Source organism: Oncorhynchus mykiss, chromosome 9, assembly GCF_013265735.2.
Source record: "Oncorhynchus mykiss isolate Arlee chromosome 9, USDA_OmykA_1.1, whole genome shotgun sequence".
NCBI classification, from domain to species: Eukaryota; Metazoa; Chordata; class Actinopteri; order Salmoniformes; family Salmonidae; genus Oncorhynchus; species Oncorhynchus mykiss.
Genome location: NC_048573.1, coordinates 52,171,712 through 52,189,458, shown reverse-complemented (window position 1 = coordinate 52,189,458; position 17,747 = coordinate 52,171,712). Strand labels below are relative to the sequence as shown.

The 17,747-nt window shown below is 40.4% G+C and overlaps 2 protein-coding genes across 2 annotated transcripts; both read right to left on the bottom strand.

Moving 5' to 3' along the window:
• Nucleotides 1-21: 21 nt before the first annotated feature.
• LOC110532339 (rho-related GTP-binding protein RhoA-C) lies at nucleotides 22-7,231 on the bottom strand. The gene is made up of 5 exons (XM_021616144.2): nucleotides 7,076-7,231; nucleotides 2,452-2,607; nucleotides 2,121-2,241; nucleotides 1,883-2,013; nucleotides 22-1,558 (listed from the first exon to the last, which is right to left on the bottom strand). The coding sequence occupies exons 2-5, from the start codon at nucleotides 2,605-2,607 to the stop codon at nucleotides 1,385-1,387; spliced, it is 582 nt and encodes a 193-aa protein (XP_021471819.1). The 5' UTR covers nucleotides 7,076-7,231; the 3' UTR covers nucleotides 22-1,384.
• A 5,786-nt stretch (nucleotides 7,232-13,017) lies between these two features.
• LOC110532337 (NADH dehydrogenase [ubiquinone] 1 beta subcomplex subunit 11, mitochondrial) lies at nucleotides 13,018-15,449 on the bottom strand. Its single transcript, XM_021616142.1, has 3 exons — nucleotides 15,169-15,449; nucleotides 14,323-14,453; nucleotides 13,018-13,243 (listed from the first exon to the last, which is right to left on the bottom strand). The coding sequence occupies exons 1-3, from the start codon at nucleotides 15,352-15,354 to the stop codon at nucleotides 13,114-13,116; spliced, it is 447 nt and encodes a 148-aa protein (XP_021471817.1). The 5' UTR covers nucleotides 15,355-15,449; the 3' UTR covers nucleotides 13,018-13,113.
• Between the last annotated feature and the right edge of the window lie 2,298 nt (nucleotides 15,450-17,747).

Here is a 17,747-nt window from a genome sequence, read left to right as displayed (position 1 = left end):
TGAAAGAACGACAACCAACCATTCCCTATAACAATTTATTTTCTTAAGAGTACTTTTAAAAAGAGGACTGCGGAAATGTGAGGATGCATTTGTATACAAAAGACCTCCCACACAAATGACTAAGATATTATTTAAAGAAATTACTTGCGTTTAATAGTATGACATATTGTCAATCTTTTTCATGGATTACTAAGCATTTTACATGTTATTTTTTAAACTCATCCTAAAGTTACTAATTTTTGCAAAATATGCACAACTGATACAGGATAAGCCAGTAGACTCTCACAAGGTTAAACATACAGTACAAGAGGGGAAAAACAGGAAGACATACAGTTTTAGAAAGACGGACTGGAGGCAGTGAGCAATAGGTCACATTAAAAACCCACTCAAAACCCACTCCCAATAATAGCCTGGCATGCAGGCAAAAACAATCTGCAAGAGGAAAATACCAAATTTGCAAAACCTTTATCACTTAATAAAAAGTCAACCCCCCCCCCCCTTTCAAACCAAACAGTGTTTGACAGTCCGCATCAAATGTAGATTATTTATATGACTTGAGGCCAACTAATGATAAAACCAAATTATTTTTCATTATAATACATGAACAGGCGTACAAAAATCAGTTAGTATCAATATTATTGTATGCATTTTAATATAAATTTTATAGTCAAAAGGCAAATAAAAATATGTAGCCATTTAAAATCAAAATTGCTTGTATCAAATTAACTATACTATTGGACCAATTATATCATAAGAGGTGCTGGTCCATGCAAGATTATGATACCATAGAAGGAGATGCTGGTCCGTGCAAATATAGGGTTAGTCTATCCATTGGGAGAACAAAGAAAATAAACACCTATGGTATGGCTGGACAGAAATTAAAGACAAGCGCAGACAGACACTGCAAGCCAGGGAGGTCAGAGTTGGGAGAACATGCACCATGATGCAACGAAACCCCCTTTTTCTCTGACGATGCTCAGCTCTATGAACCAGGGCAATAGCGCTGTGGTGAACAACCTATCATGAACACCAATTTTATCCCGTCCCTCAGAGTACACCACCCTGACAAGTTTACCAGAGAGATGTTTTTTCTTTACCCTTCTACTTGTCCAAGACCCAATTTAAAAAATCTTAACCTTACGATTATCTTATTTTAAAAAACAATTGGCAATCAACTTGGCCTTCAATGTAAACTCCCTTTCTCGTTACATTTGACCTTCACCGTCTCCATTTCCTTTGGCCTAGTTTAATTGTGTTTTTCTCCCTCACACCCCCCTTGAAACTCACCCACCCTTCCAGAGGCAGACTTAGAAGAGGGGTGCAGCGTTTTCCTCTGCCCAATTTGTTTCCCCCTTCCTACCCGCTCCCGTCTTTCTCCAGCTCTCTATAGCAGGAGGCAGGCATTCTTCTTTCCACGTTTCTTGGCCTGCAGCGCGGCCCTGGTGGCCATCTCAAACACCTCCCTCACGCCGTCTTTCGTCTTGGCTGAGCACTCCAAGTAGCCAAACGCGTTGATGCGGTTTGCCATGTCCCGGGCCTCTTCTGGCTTCACTGGTTCCTGTTCACGTGTCAGAGGTGTAAAAGTGTTCAGAGGTATTCTATGGTTGGCATCCATTGTGACATACTAAACCACCAATCATAACAAGCCAAACAAAAACATTACTAGCTAAACTGAACTAAACAAAAACCTCAACCTGTGTATATTTAGACAATAGCAGACAATACATGAAGTGTCAGTAGCTATGAGGCAACACAACCACATTAAAATGAATGTCATGGATTGTTTAGTTTCAATGCTACATTTTAAGAAATATCCTGAATGGATCAGGACAATGAGTGTTTGCTGAAATTATAATATAAATTTTTACAATGAATACTTTACCTGCTTCATTTTTGCTAGCTCCCGACGCGTGTGTTCGTCATTCCGCAGGTCCTTCTTATTACCCACAAGAATAATGGGTACATTTGGACAGAAGTGTTTTACTTCAGGGGTCCACTTCTCTGGGATATTCTCTGTTTCAGACACAGTGGATAATTTTAGGAAAATGCTGCTAGTGAAACGGGATAATTTGTTGCATTTACCACACATGATAGATTAACTTTAGTCACCAATGTATTACCCAAGCTGTCGGGGCTATCTATGGAAAAGCACATGAGGATGACGTCAGTGTCAGGGTAAGAGAGAGGCCGTAGTCTGTCGTAGTCCTCCTGTCCAGCTGTGTCCCAGAGGGCCAGTTCCACCTAGAACCCACATGGAGAGCAGAAGTTCACATTTTAATCATTTATCAGATGCTCTTATTCAGAGCGACTTACAGTAGAGAATGCATACACTGCTGTTTAGCCAAAAACTGTAACTTGCTCTGGAGAAAAGGTGAAAACTAAGACTTAAACATAAACATTTTTTAAATTGTGTCTTGATAGCATACTATGTGACTAACAGTATAATCTCACCTGCTTACTGTCCACCTCAATATCTGCCACATAGTTCTCAAACACTGTAGGTACGTAGACCTCAGGGAACTGGTCTTTACTGAAGACTATGAGCAGACAGGTCTTTCCACAAGCACCATCACCAACAATCACCAGTTTCTTACGGATCGCAGCCATCTGCAAGAGAATTTCTCAGTTAAAGTGCAACATTGAGTTTGTGATAATATAGCACAACCAAGAAAATTAAGATTTGTAAGCAAATGTGTTCATACAGTGTTAACCTGTTACTCAGACCCCCTCTGGTGGCATTTTCTAAACAATGCATAATATTGTATACTACCCTCAAAGTAAATTTTGTTTTCAAAATTGTAAGTTCTACAAACACAGTACTGTTAGAAAGGTATGAACTGTGGGACTCGGGTAAAGGTGTCAGAAACAATGTAACTACAGGGCCCGAGATACAGCAGACCATAAGAGATTTAGTCTAGATTTTAGAAAATATGTCACCAATTACTGTTTTAAAAAATAAAATATTTTACCTAATGATGGCCTCAACATACACAAATTCCCATTGGATCACAGACATTTTAAAACTTCAGGGCTTTTGCAACGTGCTATACTGTACATATGAGTACAAAGCTGAAGTCTACCTATCCATTTATTTAAATATATCCTCCGCCTAATTCCCAGTTCTTCCACTAGAAAGCAGTAGGAGATCACACGACGTCCCTTGGCCACTTGAAACCAATTGCGTCTGGTTTGGGTAAGTCATTGTGCCAAAATGGCTGAACGGATTTTCAAGCCTGTCATCTTAAATAACCTTCGCAAATCAGGGCTTTCAAGTTATGAGGTCGTTTTTTTTGTATAAAATACAGACCGGTGAAGAAACGTAACTTATTTCCCCATTGTAAATAATGAGCTAGCTAAACGGTACATGTGGAGGATGCAAACAAGGTAATGCATTGCATACTAAATGCGTATGCGGTCAGTGTTCTGGAACTCTACGGCACTGACTGAGTTGGCCTAACGTTATCCGCCCATATTTCCCCATTTTAACTACGTGTGGCCTCTTGCACACCCCCAACACATAAAAGCATTGGATTGTAGTAAGCCACCTTTTAAATCCATGTAGGCTATTGAATAAGTGCACACTTTGGGCAGAAAATTGGAACGCTGCACTCCTTTTGGCTCCAAGTAAGTCTGAGCCATTTTGTTAATTGCCCACTCCGTCTACAATCCATAATACTGTGTAAACCACTTCATGTGTCGGACTGGACTGCATTTTATCCAGCGGCCTTTGAATGTGACCCAAACCATGGTTCAATGGGACCACTACGGTGCATGTTTAGTGCACAAGTGCAGAATTGTTCCTACCATAGTTTACATTGTGAAAACATGGCGCTGGGCATTTGACCGGCAGCACTTTAAATGTAGGGGACCCATGTGCATTGGATGCTTAACTTGTTTAGGGCGTCCACCCATGGTGCTCAGAATGACAGAAATCACATTTCAATTAATTAATCTTAAACAGAACATGCACGTCTTTAACACGCACTTTGAAGATGTTAGAATAATTCCATGTACTTTACCTCAGCCAACAAGAACGAACAGCGAAATACGTTACGAATGGTAGGCTGAGTAGATTAGATCGAGTTAATTTGTCTAAATTCTAACTATCACAGTTTGCAAAACTGTTCAATGCATGGATGAGCGCGTAGAAGGCCTGGGCTATAGACTATCAGATACGTTTCTTATTTCTTTATAAAGGAAAACACATTTCATGCAATTCTACTACACTAGAGACATTATCAAATGTTTTTTATACGACAAATTACAGGGTAGCCTACTCTGCTAAGACTAACAAACATATCAAGAAAAATGACGTCAATCTAAACTGGAGGAAATGATTGTCCAAAACAAATTTAAGTGGCACTGAACCAACAATGATAGTGAATATGCGCAGTGCGCACTCACCGGGGATATGGCCGATGCTCTCAGCTGGTGTCAATAAGATAGGTAATAGGCCTACTGTTTGCTCAATTAAGTTGAGAATTTTGATAACTAATAAACCGTCTGGAGTCATTTCATTGTATTTTCTTTACAGCAATAGCCATTTGCTTTCCCGTGATTTTTTTTTTAAACATTGCGATGACTGGTTGGGCCTCTACTTTTCACTGACAATCACAACTCAGCTATCTGATACTTGCTGCCCTTCCTTCCCACTGTAGGCAAAGCAATACAACAAAAAAAACACTTGTTTTAAAGCTAGGGATAGCTAATGATCTACTATGGCCAAATCATGCTTTAGTAGGCTATTTTGAATGGTTTGATTTAATTTTGTGTAGTAGAAAATGTACCTATTATATTGGTCAGCTTGAGAAAGAAATAGCCCAAACAGACTCTGGGACAGTTGTGGGACGGTAGATCCCAAATTGATACAAATCAGTAGGCCTAGGCAACTAACGTTAAAAAGCAATTAATCTGATGGAACAGATCAGAAAGTTTAGCTTAAAGTGTTGATAAACTATTTCTTAACATTATTAGCACAGGAATGCGCACAAGGCAATAGGCTACATGCAAATGTGCATTTGGTTACCGGGGAAAAAAATAAAATAAATATATATAGAACATGAGCGAAAATAGGCTTTGTTTCAATGGCTTATGGAAGTGTATAAAATAATATCTTCAACGGATATGGTCGGATTTTGCCTAGGCTACTTTGAAGGAAGGTATTGAACTATGCCTAGTATGAAGTAAAAAGTTCAGGGTTCAAACAATTAAGTAGCTATGTTCTCAAAATGCATACTGCCTCATACTCATGGCAAAGTGTTGTGATGCAATGATGAAGCCTGGCACGTTGCCTAGCATTTGAATGGCGAATGGGTAGCGCGCTTCAATTACCAGTTGAGAAATATACCATTGCGTTTAGAATTGTTGCGCAATATTGGGTTTATAAAAGCGCTGTCCGACAGATTTTCCACTCACATGCTCTGTATCTATGTTGTGCACGTGTGATAAATAAGATAAACGAATAAACACACGCGCCAATTTAGTACCACTAAATTACGCAAATGACCCATAGAAGATAAGTATGACCAGTCAAATGTATTTACATCAACGAATAGGCTAAAAGTCTATTTCGCAATGGGATTTTTTTCCCGGGCAATTTGCCGGTGCCAATTTTATTTATCGGCTTGATATTACAGTCTAATTGAAACCCTGGTTCCCACCTGTTAAACAACTGAATTTGGGGCTAAGCCTCCTAAATGCGTCAAAGGACCTATGAAAGCCAGCCACCAACTTCAGCTCCAGTAACAACAGAATCTGAACATCTGGAACATTACCATAGAGCCAGTTTCCCACACACAGATTTCGCCATTGCAGTGCTTTTCAGTCCAGGACTAGGGTTAATCTGAGTCCAGGAAACCAGTCCGTAGTGCTCAAGGCCTGTAACCCCATAGATTTATAGTAACCTAACTTTAATTATTTATCTAAGCCTACTGAATTTCAGGAAAATACATAAATGGAAATGTGTAATACATTAACATGGAATGACCCATCATACCAAAAAAGTCACTATCATCACTAAAGGCAGACTACCTGCTGAAGACCCTTTGATTGAGATCAAGCTAGCCACCCCATGGACGCATGTCCTCAACACCTGCACCCTAGCTCTCACAAAAACCCTCAGGGTTTCAGGGGTTAGCTAAGGCCACGCTGTGTATTAGCGTTATGAAACGTCAATCATCTCTTGCTAAACGGTTTTTGAAACATGCTGATATGCCCCGCTTTCAAATAACAAAATACAGTAAGTAAAGCAGTTTTGCACAGACCTACCTATATGCTATGTGTGCCTCCAGTTGACGAACTACACTTCCTATCCAGTTACACTTAAAGCTGTTCAGAGTAAACTAGATAGCACAGGTACAGCTTCCAAAACATTTACCGCAAGCGATGCGTTAACGATGAGCGTTGGGGATCTTAACATTCCCCACAGGCTTGGCAGAAGACACTATCGTCAATAGGCGCTAAAGGTAGTTCGTCTATGAATGTATTAGCCGCACCCAAGTTATATTAGCTAGCTAGTTATTTCCCCCTCTTCTCACGTAAACTCAGTGCTAGATAACTACTGTAGCTAGTTGGACAAACAAATAGTTAGCTACAATGATTGTCTCGTTTAAAAACGCCCAGTATTGCAAGTGCGGTTCGGTGGACGGCGGTTATTTACATTGTCACTTATCATGTCAGTGGTATCTAGCGAGTTAGCTAGCTAGAGATCTTGTCGACTATACAGGGTGAAGAGCTAGCTAGCTAGCTAGCTTGCTTTCAGACCAGGGATGTGTTACGAACTTCCTAATGGTGATGATGGCACTGTATACCCGACTCTGGTGACCTGCTATCTAGCATTGGCCTGTCTAGCTCTGACTGGTGGAGCTGAAACGAGGAGTCTTTTCACTTCAATTGTTCGTTCGTTTCCGGCATCAACGCCGCTAGCTAATTTGTCACTCTGGCCTAATGTCATCTTGCCTACAGAAAACACGTTTTAAAGCCTCATCCAAACATTTAGTTTATAAATGGTCCCTTTTCATGGTGATCAATAACAACGATGTTAAAATAGGTTACATTTAGCTACTAGTTTTATTACCGTTTTCGTTGCAGATGTCCTCGCCTTTTTCTTTTCCTGTCCGACCCTTCAACCCCGCCCCCGACAGTGTGCCACGCCGATAACATCCGCCTATGCCCATGATCTCGCGCCAATAGGACGCCTCAAATGAATGAGTGACAGATATTTAAGTCAACTATATATACATGTTTACCGGTTCAGGGAAAAACGGAAGTCACGAGTGGATCTTGTTCGGTCCATGCTAATCGAGATCCTTGGGACGTCACAAACCCAATATCGACCAGAACCTGTCATTCCAATGGGAGAAAATGAATCATAGTGAAAAGAACAAGCAAGGTGGGCAGAGCCAAGCACAAGCTAGTGAGATCCTATTAGGGCATTCTACCATTTATTTGCATTTTGCCGTTAGGGAACGCCTACTCTGTGCTAAAGCGAACTCTATTTGCCCTTGCACTCCTTCAAAACAACACACTCTTGTGAAACTTTGGCAAAGGGTAAGGTCTACAAAACGCAGTCCTCTCAGTTACAAATTCTAGTTTTGGAAACACAAAACTGTATGGAGATCAAATGTTTAATCGATGAGAAAATGAGCAGAAAGTCGGCCAAAATCGATCTAGCTACATCTTCTCCCACTACCGGCCATTGGGCTTCCTCTCTTCACCATATTTGGTAGTAAGTGGAAACGCCAAACGGAAGCTTCTCATTTATAGATCCGGGGAAATATCTGGCTCATTGTTCAATTTTTTTGTAAAATGTTAAGGGTTATGTTAGGGTTTAGGGTACAAGTAGGGTGAGTCAACATGTTCTTTACTTGCACGAACGAACGTACACACACACACAGAGATCATGATGTTGAACTGGTGCTGTAATTAGTGGAGGCAGCTCCTGTTTTCTTTGCGACTTGCTCTCCATGGTTCTAAATCAATAGTTGTTTATTAGTCCGAAAATGTTGGAAACATTAACTTGCTTGAACAAAAGGTTTGGTTGAATTGATTTCACCACTGTATTATTGTCTCGGCTTTAAGCCTATACATCACGGTCGCAAGGTATATGAACTAACAGGTTATAGAGCAAACAATGCAATTTAGCTAACCCTTCAAACTAACTCCTAAACAACCTGAACCCAGCTAACGTTAGCCACCTAGATAGAAATTTGTAACATATTTTTTGCAAATCCATCAAATATTGTACATTAACATTTAAAACTGTTGTTTTTCGTAGTCTGCACAGGCTCAGTTGCACATATCATGGGTGTTGTGTGATAACGTTTTCATCCTGCTTGTCAAACAAATCACTTTGATCCACCATAATAATTGCATAATAATTTATTTTGCTGATACTCCGTACCTTTTAACCCCTAATCTAGCCAAGTCTCTGCTTATAATTTCGGACATTTGGTAGGTCATTTGTTTGTCACCTAAAGTTATATACAGCTTATCTTCTGTCATAACTTGTTGCTCTAGAAGACTAAATAAAGTAGTGCTCACCAGAATTTCTTACGTCGAAAGAATTCATTCATTAATGTTGTTAAGATCGGTAAAATTGTCTTTCGTTTAGGGACTGGGGAAAAATGCAATAACTCAAACAGTGGAAAGATTGGTGTTGTGCAAGATGTCCAATGTCAGTTTAAGGAAATAAAAAGCTGAGAAAAGAACATTTTTCTGATAAGACCTACATTGCCTTGCGAAAGTATTCGGCCCCCTTGAACTTTGCGACCTTTTGCCACATTTCAGGCTTCAAACATAAAGATATAAAACTGTATTTTTTTGTGAAGAATCAACAACAAGTGGGACACAATCATGAAGTGGAACGACATTTATTGGATATTTCAAACTTTTTTAACAAATCAAAAACTGAAAAATTGGGCGTGCAAAATTATTCAGCCCCTTTACTTTCAGTGCAACAAACTCTCTCCAGAAGTTCAGTGAGGATCTCTGAATGATCCAATGTTGACCTAAATGACTAATGATGATAAATACAATCCACCTGTGTGTAATCAAGTCTCCGTATAAATGCACCTGCACTGTGATAGTCTCAGAGGTCCGTTAAAAGGGCAGAGAGCATCATGAAGAACAAGGAACACACCAGGCAGGTCCGAGATACTGTTGTGAAGAAGTTTAAAGCCGGATTTGGATACAAAAAGATTTCCCAAGCTTTAAACATCCCAAGGAGCACTGTGCAAGCGATAATATTGAAATGGAAGGAGTATCAGACCACTGCAAATCTACCAAGACCTGGCCGTCCCTCTAAACTTTCAGCTCATACAAGGAGAAGACTGATCAGAGATGCAGCCAAGAGGCCCATGATCACTCTGGATGAACTGCAGAGGTCTACAGCTGAGGTGGGAGACTCTGTCCATAGGACAACAATCAGTCGTATTTTGCACAAATCTGGCCTTTATGGAAGAGTGGCAAGAAGAAAGCCATTTCTTAAAGATATCCATAAAAAGTGTTGTTTAAAGTTTGCCACAAGCCACCTGGGAGACACACCAAACATGTGGAAGAAGGTGCTCTGGTCAGATGAAACCAAAATTGAACTTTTTGGCAACAATGCAAAACGTTATGTTTGGCGTAAAAGCAACACAGCTCATCACCCTGAACACACCATACCCACTGTCAAACATGGTGGTGGCAGCATCATGGTTTGGGCCTGCTTTTCTTCAGCAGGGACAGGGAAGATGGTTAAAATTGATGGGAAGATGGATGGAGCCAAATACAGGACCATTCTGGAAGAATACCTGATGGAGTCTGCAAAAGACCTGAGACTGGGACGGAGATTTGTCTTCCAACAAGACAATGATCCAAAACATAAAGCAAAATCTACAATGGAATGGTTCAAAAATAAACATATCCAGGTGTTAGAATGGCCAAGTCAAAGTCCAGACCTGAATCCAATCGAGAATCTGTGGAAAGAACTGAAAACTGCTGTTCACAAATGCTCTCCATCCAACCTCACTGAGCTCGAGCTGTTTTGCAAGGAGGAATGGGAAAAAATGTCAGTCTCTCGATGTGCAAAACTGATAGAGACATACCCCAAGCGACTTACAGCTGTAATCGCAGCAAAAGGTGGCGCTACAAAGTATTAACTTAAGGGGGCTGAATAATTTTGCACGCCCAATTTTTCAGTTTTTGATTTGTTAAAAAAGTTTGAAATATCCAATAAATGTCGTTCCACTTCATGATTGTGTCCCACTTGTTGTTGATTCTTCACAAAAAAATACAGTTTTATATCTTTATGTTTGAAGCCTGAAATGTGGCAAAAGGTCGCAAAGTTCAAGGGGGCCGAATACTTTCGCAAGGCACTGTAAGTTAATCTTGGGCGCATATTTTATGTGGTTGAAATACTGTCTGCTTGCATAAATGTCAAATATAACATTACACGCATCTTCACGTTTTCAAGAAATAAATAATTTCTCCTCTCCTTTTCTGGAAAAGTTGTAAAATTTGTATCATTTTACTGCAAAAAATGAATTCTGCAGAATTTATTATAACACACTATATGTGAGAGGTTATAGGCTTGAGATCAACTAGATTCTGCAGCGGGCCAATTTTGTTTCTTGAGTGTATTGTCAGGGGGCTCAGAATGTAATTACAAATAATTTGTTGACTGCAAATTGACCGCAAGTACCCGAAACAGATACAGTATGTGATCGTATACAAATAAATGTATCTCTGTATTATGCGTTGGAATACTTTGGAACAGACTTCCACAATTAAAATGACTTGGAGCTGATTTGCTGGTGTTTACAGTCTTATGTCCAACAATAAAATCAAAATATGGTAAAACATTTTGTCAGAACTTGGGGGGACAAATACAATTGCCCGCGGGCCACCAGTTGAGGAAGCCGAAGACCTTAAGCGGGATATGACCTACTATCTGGAATACTGTGCGCATGGAAACTTGGTCATTGAGAGAAGTGAAAAATCGAGACGTCCATTACACCCGATGATGTGTTTCTATGCATGACCTTATCTAGCCAACGTCGCCATGACATGGCCTGCAAGTGTGATCCGGGATTTCTATTGGATAAACAGTTTCTGCAATACTAAGTCAAGAATTTTGGGTGGGTCAATTGACCCAAGATTGTATACAGCAGTAAATTAATAATTAGCCTTGTAACATTTAGGGATTATAATATAAACGTTATTGCTTGCTTTTGCCAGAGAGAATGAGGCGACGCGAGATGTTTTACTCTGCCCAAAATCTGTTCACGAAAATAAACATTTTTGGAATTGATCATTTACTACAGGGGGCTTATTTGATCGAATAGAAGTTTCATAATGGTTAGGTTATGAATGCACTGATATAGGTGGACGCACATGGCATTTCGGCATCTTTGAAAAAAAAACGAGTTAACATTGGCTTTGTTCCTGTTGTCATAGAGAGATATGGATATATATCGTCATGGATATTTAAGTAATAAGGCCCGAGGGGGTGTGGTAAATGGCCAATATACCACTGCTAAGGGCTGTTCTTAAGCATGATGCAACATGGAGTGCCTGCATACAGCCCTTAGCTGTGTTTTATTGGCCATATACCACAAACTCAGAAGTGCCTTATTGCTATTATAAACTGGTTACCAAATTGGAGCAGTCAAAATAAATGTCTCATACACGTTGTATACTATCTGATATACCACAGCTGCCACCTAATCAGCATTCAGGGCTCGAACCACCCAGTTTATAAAACCCATTTTACCATGGACATTGAGGACTTCCACCATTTTAAAGTAGTCAAATGGGTGTGTATTCCTGAGTTGGGTGCAATCAGCCAATGAAGAAAAAAAATATGTTACTTTAAAATGGAAATTGCCCATACTGTCACAGACGCAGTAGCGATGTGTGGGTAAAATCACTGGGGAAACCAAACGCGTGTGTGTGTTCATGCAAGTAGAAAAACATGTTGACTCGCCCTACTTGTAGAGAAACGCCAATGCCATCCTCTTCTCTTTCAGGTTGATGAAACGGTCTATCACTCTGTCATACAGTACATTTTTTGTTGTTGTCTTAGGTTACCTGATTAAAATTCTTGTTCGATAGCCTAACTTCCATTAATGGGCAACTTTAGCTAGTTAACATTAGCCCTGTACATCTAGCTACATATTGAACTTCCATCCTCAGGCCAGGGGCACAGCAATGTATGAATTAATGATGTATGCTCTCAATGGGATTTGAAAGCATCCAAGCGAGCGAAACAGCACCCCTCTGTCTTCGTGTAGGCCATTTATCTGAAGCTGTCTGGTCCAAACGAGTATGACATTGTTGCCGTCCGTAGCATTGAAGGCAAGGGAAGCCAGCGAGCATCGGGCCTCCCTTGACAAAAAAGTACAAAATAATGAGATGTCATGGTTTGTTTTAGTGTTTCAGTTCATCTTTAACTGAAGCCTATTCTTGCATGCATTGTAATAAGAGGTTACTGGTTGGTACTTAAATCCTTATCTTCTTTCAGAATGGTCATAAGGCCACATTCAATTTCGTCAATCACCAGCACTACTACTGTGTGCACTTGTGCATCCATGCCATCACTCAAAGGCTGTGTTTACACAGGCAGCCCAATTCTGATCTTTTTTCCACTAAATGGTCTTTTGACCAATTTCATCAGATCTTTTTCAGAGCTCATTTGATTGGTCAAAAGAGCAATTAGTGAACAAAAATATCAGAAATGGGCTGCCCGTCTAAACACACCCTCTGTCGATGTATGCCTTTGACTTCCTGGAGATTGTGTTTGCTCGTGTAATATTATTTGAAGGGGGCGGTGCATGATAACAATGTCACACTTTCACAGCTGTGGTATCATCCATTGGAGATGCGATGGCATGGCCTGGGGCAACGACAAGGGGCTCACAGAGTTGACTCCAGTAGTTTGACTCTATCGTACCATTTCATGATCACTGATACGGTCACAGTTGCTACTAAAGGCTATTCAGTTTGACCACTGGCTAGAAAAGAATGATCAAGCAATGGTGTAGTAGAGTAGTGTATGTTTAATAACATACTGAAGAGAAATTTACAGTCAGAGAAATAAACAAATGATCAATGTGCATCTCCTTATAGTACATCCTACTCTTCTCCGGCTCCTGGTAGCACAATCTTGCTTGGGTCATAGTAGTTCTCCTCCATAAGAGGAAGGCCTGCAGCCTCCCTCTGTGTAATCAACCTTTCTGCTTCCCTCCTGGCCCACTGCCTCATACTGGTGAGAAAAAGACAGGCCAAAAAGATTAATGATCAATTATTGTGTTTGTGGTGATCAGTTAAAATCAAACATGTAAGATGTGTATGGGTTTGTTGGATGCTTGTTTTAGAGGTTCAGAGATGGAGACAACATAAGTGAATTTGTGGAGTCCAGAAGGGTATCCTACAAAGCAAGCTAGATCTACTCAGGTGTCTCTAAAGCTAACCAGCTTCAGTTAGCTTCACATTCCAGCTCAGGCTTCATCCGTACTGCGATGGTGGATATTGCTCGTCCAACTCAAGGAACATTTAAGTAGTCTCTGTCTTAGATTTGACGAGGTTGAAACACTTCTGACACCATGATCTTAGATCTTAGTCAGATATGACTGTACTGCAAAACACGAGCAAATGGCTCAGCTTCAAAATGTTAGTGATCAATTTAGTGATACCCGACCCCTGCCCGTACCCTAGTTATTGATGAAAAAAAAAACAGGCCCTAACCCAATGTATAATGTCAGAGTCGGGAAGCAGAGCTCTTATCAATGCACAGGCACCTTTTTCCCCCACTCCTATTGATACAAAAAGTCATAAGTGTTACTGTGCTTGAAGTTTAAAATGCATTCTGTCATTACTAAATGTGTAATGTGATATTAACATTACTATTTTTTAACAAAAAAACAAACATTTGATTAATAAAATACTCAATCAGTAGTCTTCGTCAAATGAAGGGGATGATGACGCAACCTTTCCCAAAAACAAGACAATTTGTCTCCTCACGTCACTGCCTTTAACTGAAAAGGACTGGTTTCCGGTAGTTTGGTTTCCTCAAAGTAGTGTCTGGTTGACAAGCTTGATAGAGATGTTTCAAGACATTCTTCTTTAACCTGTCTCCTCCCCTTCATCTACAATGATTGAAGTGGATTTAACATGTGACATCAATAGCTTTCACCTGAATTCACCTGGTCAGTCTCATGGAAAGAGCAGGTGTTCTGTATGTTTTGTATACTCAGTGTATATCTACTGTTGCTGGGCTTTTCAGTTCTCAGTTACTCTTTGTGAGAGCAAGTGACAGGGATGTGCAGTGCAGCTTAAACATACCCATGGTCTGGCAAATAGTGGATGAAGGTACCCCCAACCACAATAGCCATAGAGATGCCAAAGAAGAAGGCCATCCTCATGTTCCACTCGTCAACGACAGGGTCCTGAGAGAACCCATGATAATCTCGATTCTGTAGAGATTTGAGAGAGATTGTTGTCATGGTTTCATGATACACCACTGTGAAGAAAGTGTTAACTAGCTAGCTAATGTTTCTAGCTAGTACTATCCCTGAATGCAGATAGGCCAAAAATATCAAGGACAACAACCACCCAAGCCACTGCCTGTCCACCCCGCTACCATCCAAAAGACGAAGTCAGTACAGTACAAAGCTGGGACCGAGAGACCTGAAACAGCTTATCAGACTGTTAAACAGCCATCACTAACAGAGAGGCTTCTGCCTACATACAGACTCAATCATTGGCCACATTAATAAATGGATCACTAGTCGCTTTAATAATGCCACTTTAGTAAGGTTTACATACTCATCTCATATGTAAATATTGTATTTTATACCATCTTGCCTATGTCCCCAGATATCACTCATCTATATATTTATATGTACATGTTATTCCATCCCTTTAGATGCGTGTATTAAGTAGTTGTGGAATTGTTAATGTTACTGCACTGTCGGAACTAGAAGCGCAAGCATTTCGCTACACTCGCATTAACATCTGCTAACCATGTGTATGTGACCAATAACATTTGATTTAGTAATGTAGCTAGCCACAATGTTTGACTGAAGAAATGCGTATCGTTATGTCAATAACTACAACGGATGAGAAAAATGTAAATAACAGATGATCGCTAGAGAATGTTATTTACGTTTAGATTCCGGACCGACTCACCTTTTCGAACGCGCTGACCTCTGCGTGTCCATGACTTTCCTTGGCATGTGAAGGCTGCAAATCCGACACTGTGGCCGAACCAGCAGCACCCGAGGGTGGCGATTGAGATACGAACCGAGTCCCGCACACAAGATAAGGGCGAAAACGGGGCAAGGCAGGCCCAAACCTTGACAACCGGGCGAGCATTTTGTCAGGTCAACACTTCGAGTCTCCGGAACCGGAATTGTTTCGCATTTTCTTCTTCAAGTTGCGAGACAGCAGCAGAGAATTCCAAGATAGGGTATTGTCGCCACCTACAGGACGGGTTGGGAAAAGGGGGGCTTGCAGTCTGCTGCTGTCACCAACCACGAACACAGACCAGTGGGCTTTTTATGACGCATTATTTTGGTCACAACTGGTTGAATTAAAATGTATTTTTACTAACCAGAATACGACCAGTTGGTCAGAATTGTGACCACTATTATGTACCGGTCCAAGTTAAGATCTCATCATAACCTGGTAATGACCACCTGTTATTACATTTACATTTTAAATGTGTCATTTAGCAGATTCTTATCCAGAGCGATTTACTCATGCAATACTAGTGGTTAAAATTGTTTCCTCAAACTGGTGACATCTATGAAAAATTAAAAGTAATATACAAGAATAAGTAGGAACAAGAATAGTACTTAGGTAAATGTTAATTGACATGTTTTTCACCTGGCCTAAGAAATGACCAAAATTGCCCCTCATTACATAACAAGCACATACCCTACCTGCATTTGGCAAGGAAAATTAATTAAAGCACTCATAAAAAAGTAAGGCACTGGATAAAGTTGGATATTTGTAACGGCGTAAGGATCGGACCAAGATGCAGCGTGGTAAGTGTTCATGATGATTACTTTAATACATAAACTGAACACTATAAAATACAAAACAATAAAATGTGACCATGAACGAAACCGAAACAGTATCGTGTGGCGACAAACACTCACACGGAAACAAACACCCACAAACCAACAGTGAAACCCCGGCTACCTAAGTATGATTCTCAATCAGAGACAACAAACGACACCTGCCTCTGATTGAGAACCATACTAGGCCGGAACAGAAACCAAACATAGATAAACAAACAGACTGCCCACCCCAACTCACGCCCTGACCATACTAAAAAGACAAAACAAAGGAAATAAAAGTCAGAACGTAACAATATTGAAGACATTGTTAATTACATTTATATTTGTTTCCATAGTCACCAATTAAAGTTGAATCTGCAACATATTTTTACAGTACATTTAAAATAGATCAAGTAATTGCAAAAACAAATCTAAATTACAATTTTGTTGCACATCTGCATACAGTAATTGTTTCATAATTCACCCATAGACATTGCATACAGTATTGAAAACAACATCGAGCCGGGTGTGAGGGCTGTCGCTGACCGAGAGGACTGGGTGATCTCGCTCTCCGAGGCCGACTCGAGAAGGATCTTTAATCAGGTCAACACCCACAGTGATGCGGGCCCCAACGGTATTCCAGGGCACATTCTCAGAGCATACACAGAACAGCTGTCAGCCATATTCACGGTCATTTTCAACCTCTCCTTGCCCCAGTCTATAATCCCAGCATGTTTTAAAATGACCACAATCATTCCTGTTCCTAAGAACTCTCAGGCTTCATGCCTCAATGATTACAGCCCTGTAGCACTCACTTCTGTAATCATGAAGTGCTTTGAGAGGCTGGTTATGGCAGACATTAACTCTACCATCCAAGCCACACTAGACCCACTCCAATTTGCGTACCGCCCCCACAGATCCATAGACAATGCTATGGACAATGCTAATCTCAATTGCACTCCACCCTGTCCTCACCCACCTAGATAAGAGGAATACCTACAGTTGAAGTCGGAAGTTTACATACACTTAGGTTGGAGTCATTAAAACTGGTTTTTCAACCACTCCACTAATATCTTGTAAACAAACTATAGTTTTGGCAAGTTGGTTAGGACATCTACTTTGTGCATGACACAAGTAATTTTTCCATCAATTGTTTACAGACAGATTATTTCACTTATAATTAATTCACTGTAACACAATTCCAGTGGGTCAGAAGTTTACATATACTAAGTTGACTGTGCCTTTAAACCGCTTGGTTGTCATGGCTTTAGAAGCTTCTGATTGACATAATTTGACATTTGACATAATTTGAGTCAATTGGAGGTGTACCTATGGATTTTATTTCAAGGCCTCCCTTCAAACTCGGTGCCTCTTTGTTTGATATCATGGGAAAATCAGAAGAAATCCGCCAAGACAATTTCCAAATGTCTGAAGGTACCACGTTCATCTGTACAAACAATAGTGCGCAAGTATAAACACCATGGACCCACGCAGCCGTCATACCGCTCAGGAAGGAGACGCATTCTGTCTCCTACAGATGAACATACTTTGGTGCGAAAAGTGCAAATCAATCCCAGAACAACAGCAAAGGACCTTGTGAAGATGCTGGAGGAAACAAGTACAAAAGTATCTATATCCACAGTAAAACGAGTCCTATAGTGACATAACCCGAAAGGCCGCTCAGCAAGGAAGAAGCAACTGCTC

What these genes read in the sequence shown, in the direction of transcription:
- LOC110532339 (XM_021616144.2), bottom strand. Translation starts at nt 2,607, where the DNA reads ATGGCTGCGATCCGTAAGAAACTGGTGATTGTTGGTGATGGTGCTTGT. An exon ending in TTGAGGTGGACAGTAAGCAG is followed by an intron (nt 2,242 to 2,451) that starts GTGAGATTATAC and finishes TGTGGGTTCTAG; the next exon opens with GTGGAACTGGCCCTCTGGGA. An exon ending in AGATAGCCCCGACAGCTTGG is followed by an intron (nt 2,014 to 2,120) that starts GTAATACATTGG and finishes TGTCTGAAACAG; the next exon opens with AGAATATCCCAGAGAAGTGG.
- LOC110532337 (XM_021616142.1), bottom strand. Translation starts at nt 15,354, where the DNA reads ATGCTCGCCCGGTTGTCAAGGTTTGGGCCTGCCTTGCCCCGTTTTCGC. An exon ending in AGGTCAGCGCGTTCGAAAAG is followed by an intron (nt 14,454 to 15,168) that starts GTGAGTCGGTCC and finishes AAATCTCTACAG; the next exon opens with AATCGAGATTATCATGGGTT. An exon ending in CACTATTTGCCAGACCATGG is followed by an intron (nt 13,244 to 14,322) that starts GTATGTTTAAGC and finishes TTTTCTCACCAG; the next exon opens with TATGAGGCAGTGGGCCAGGA.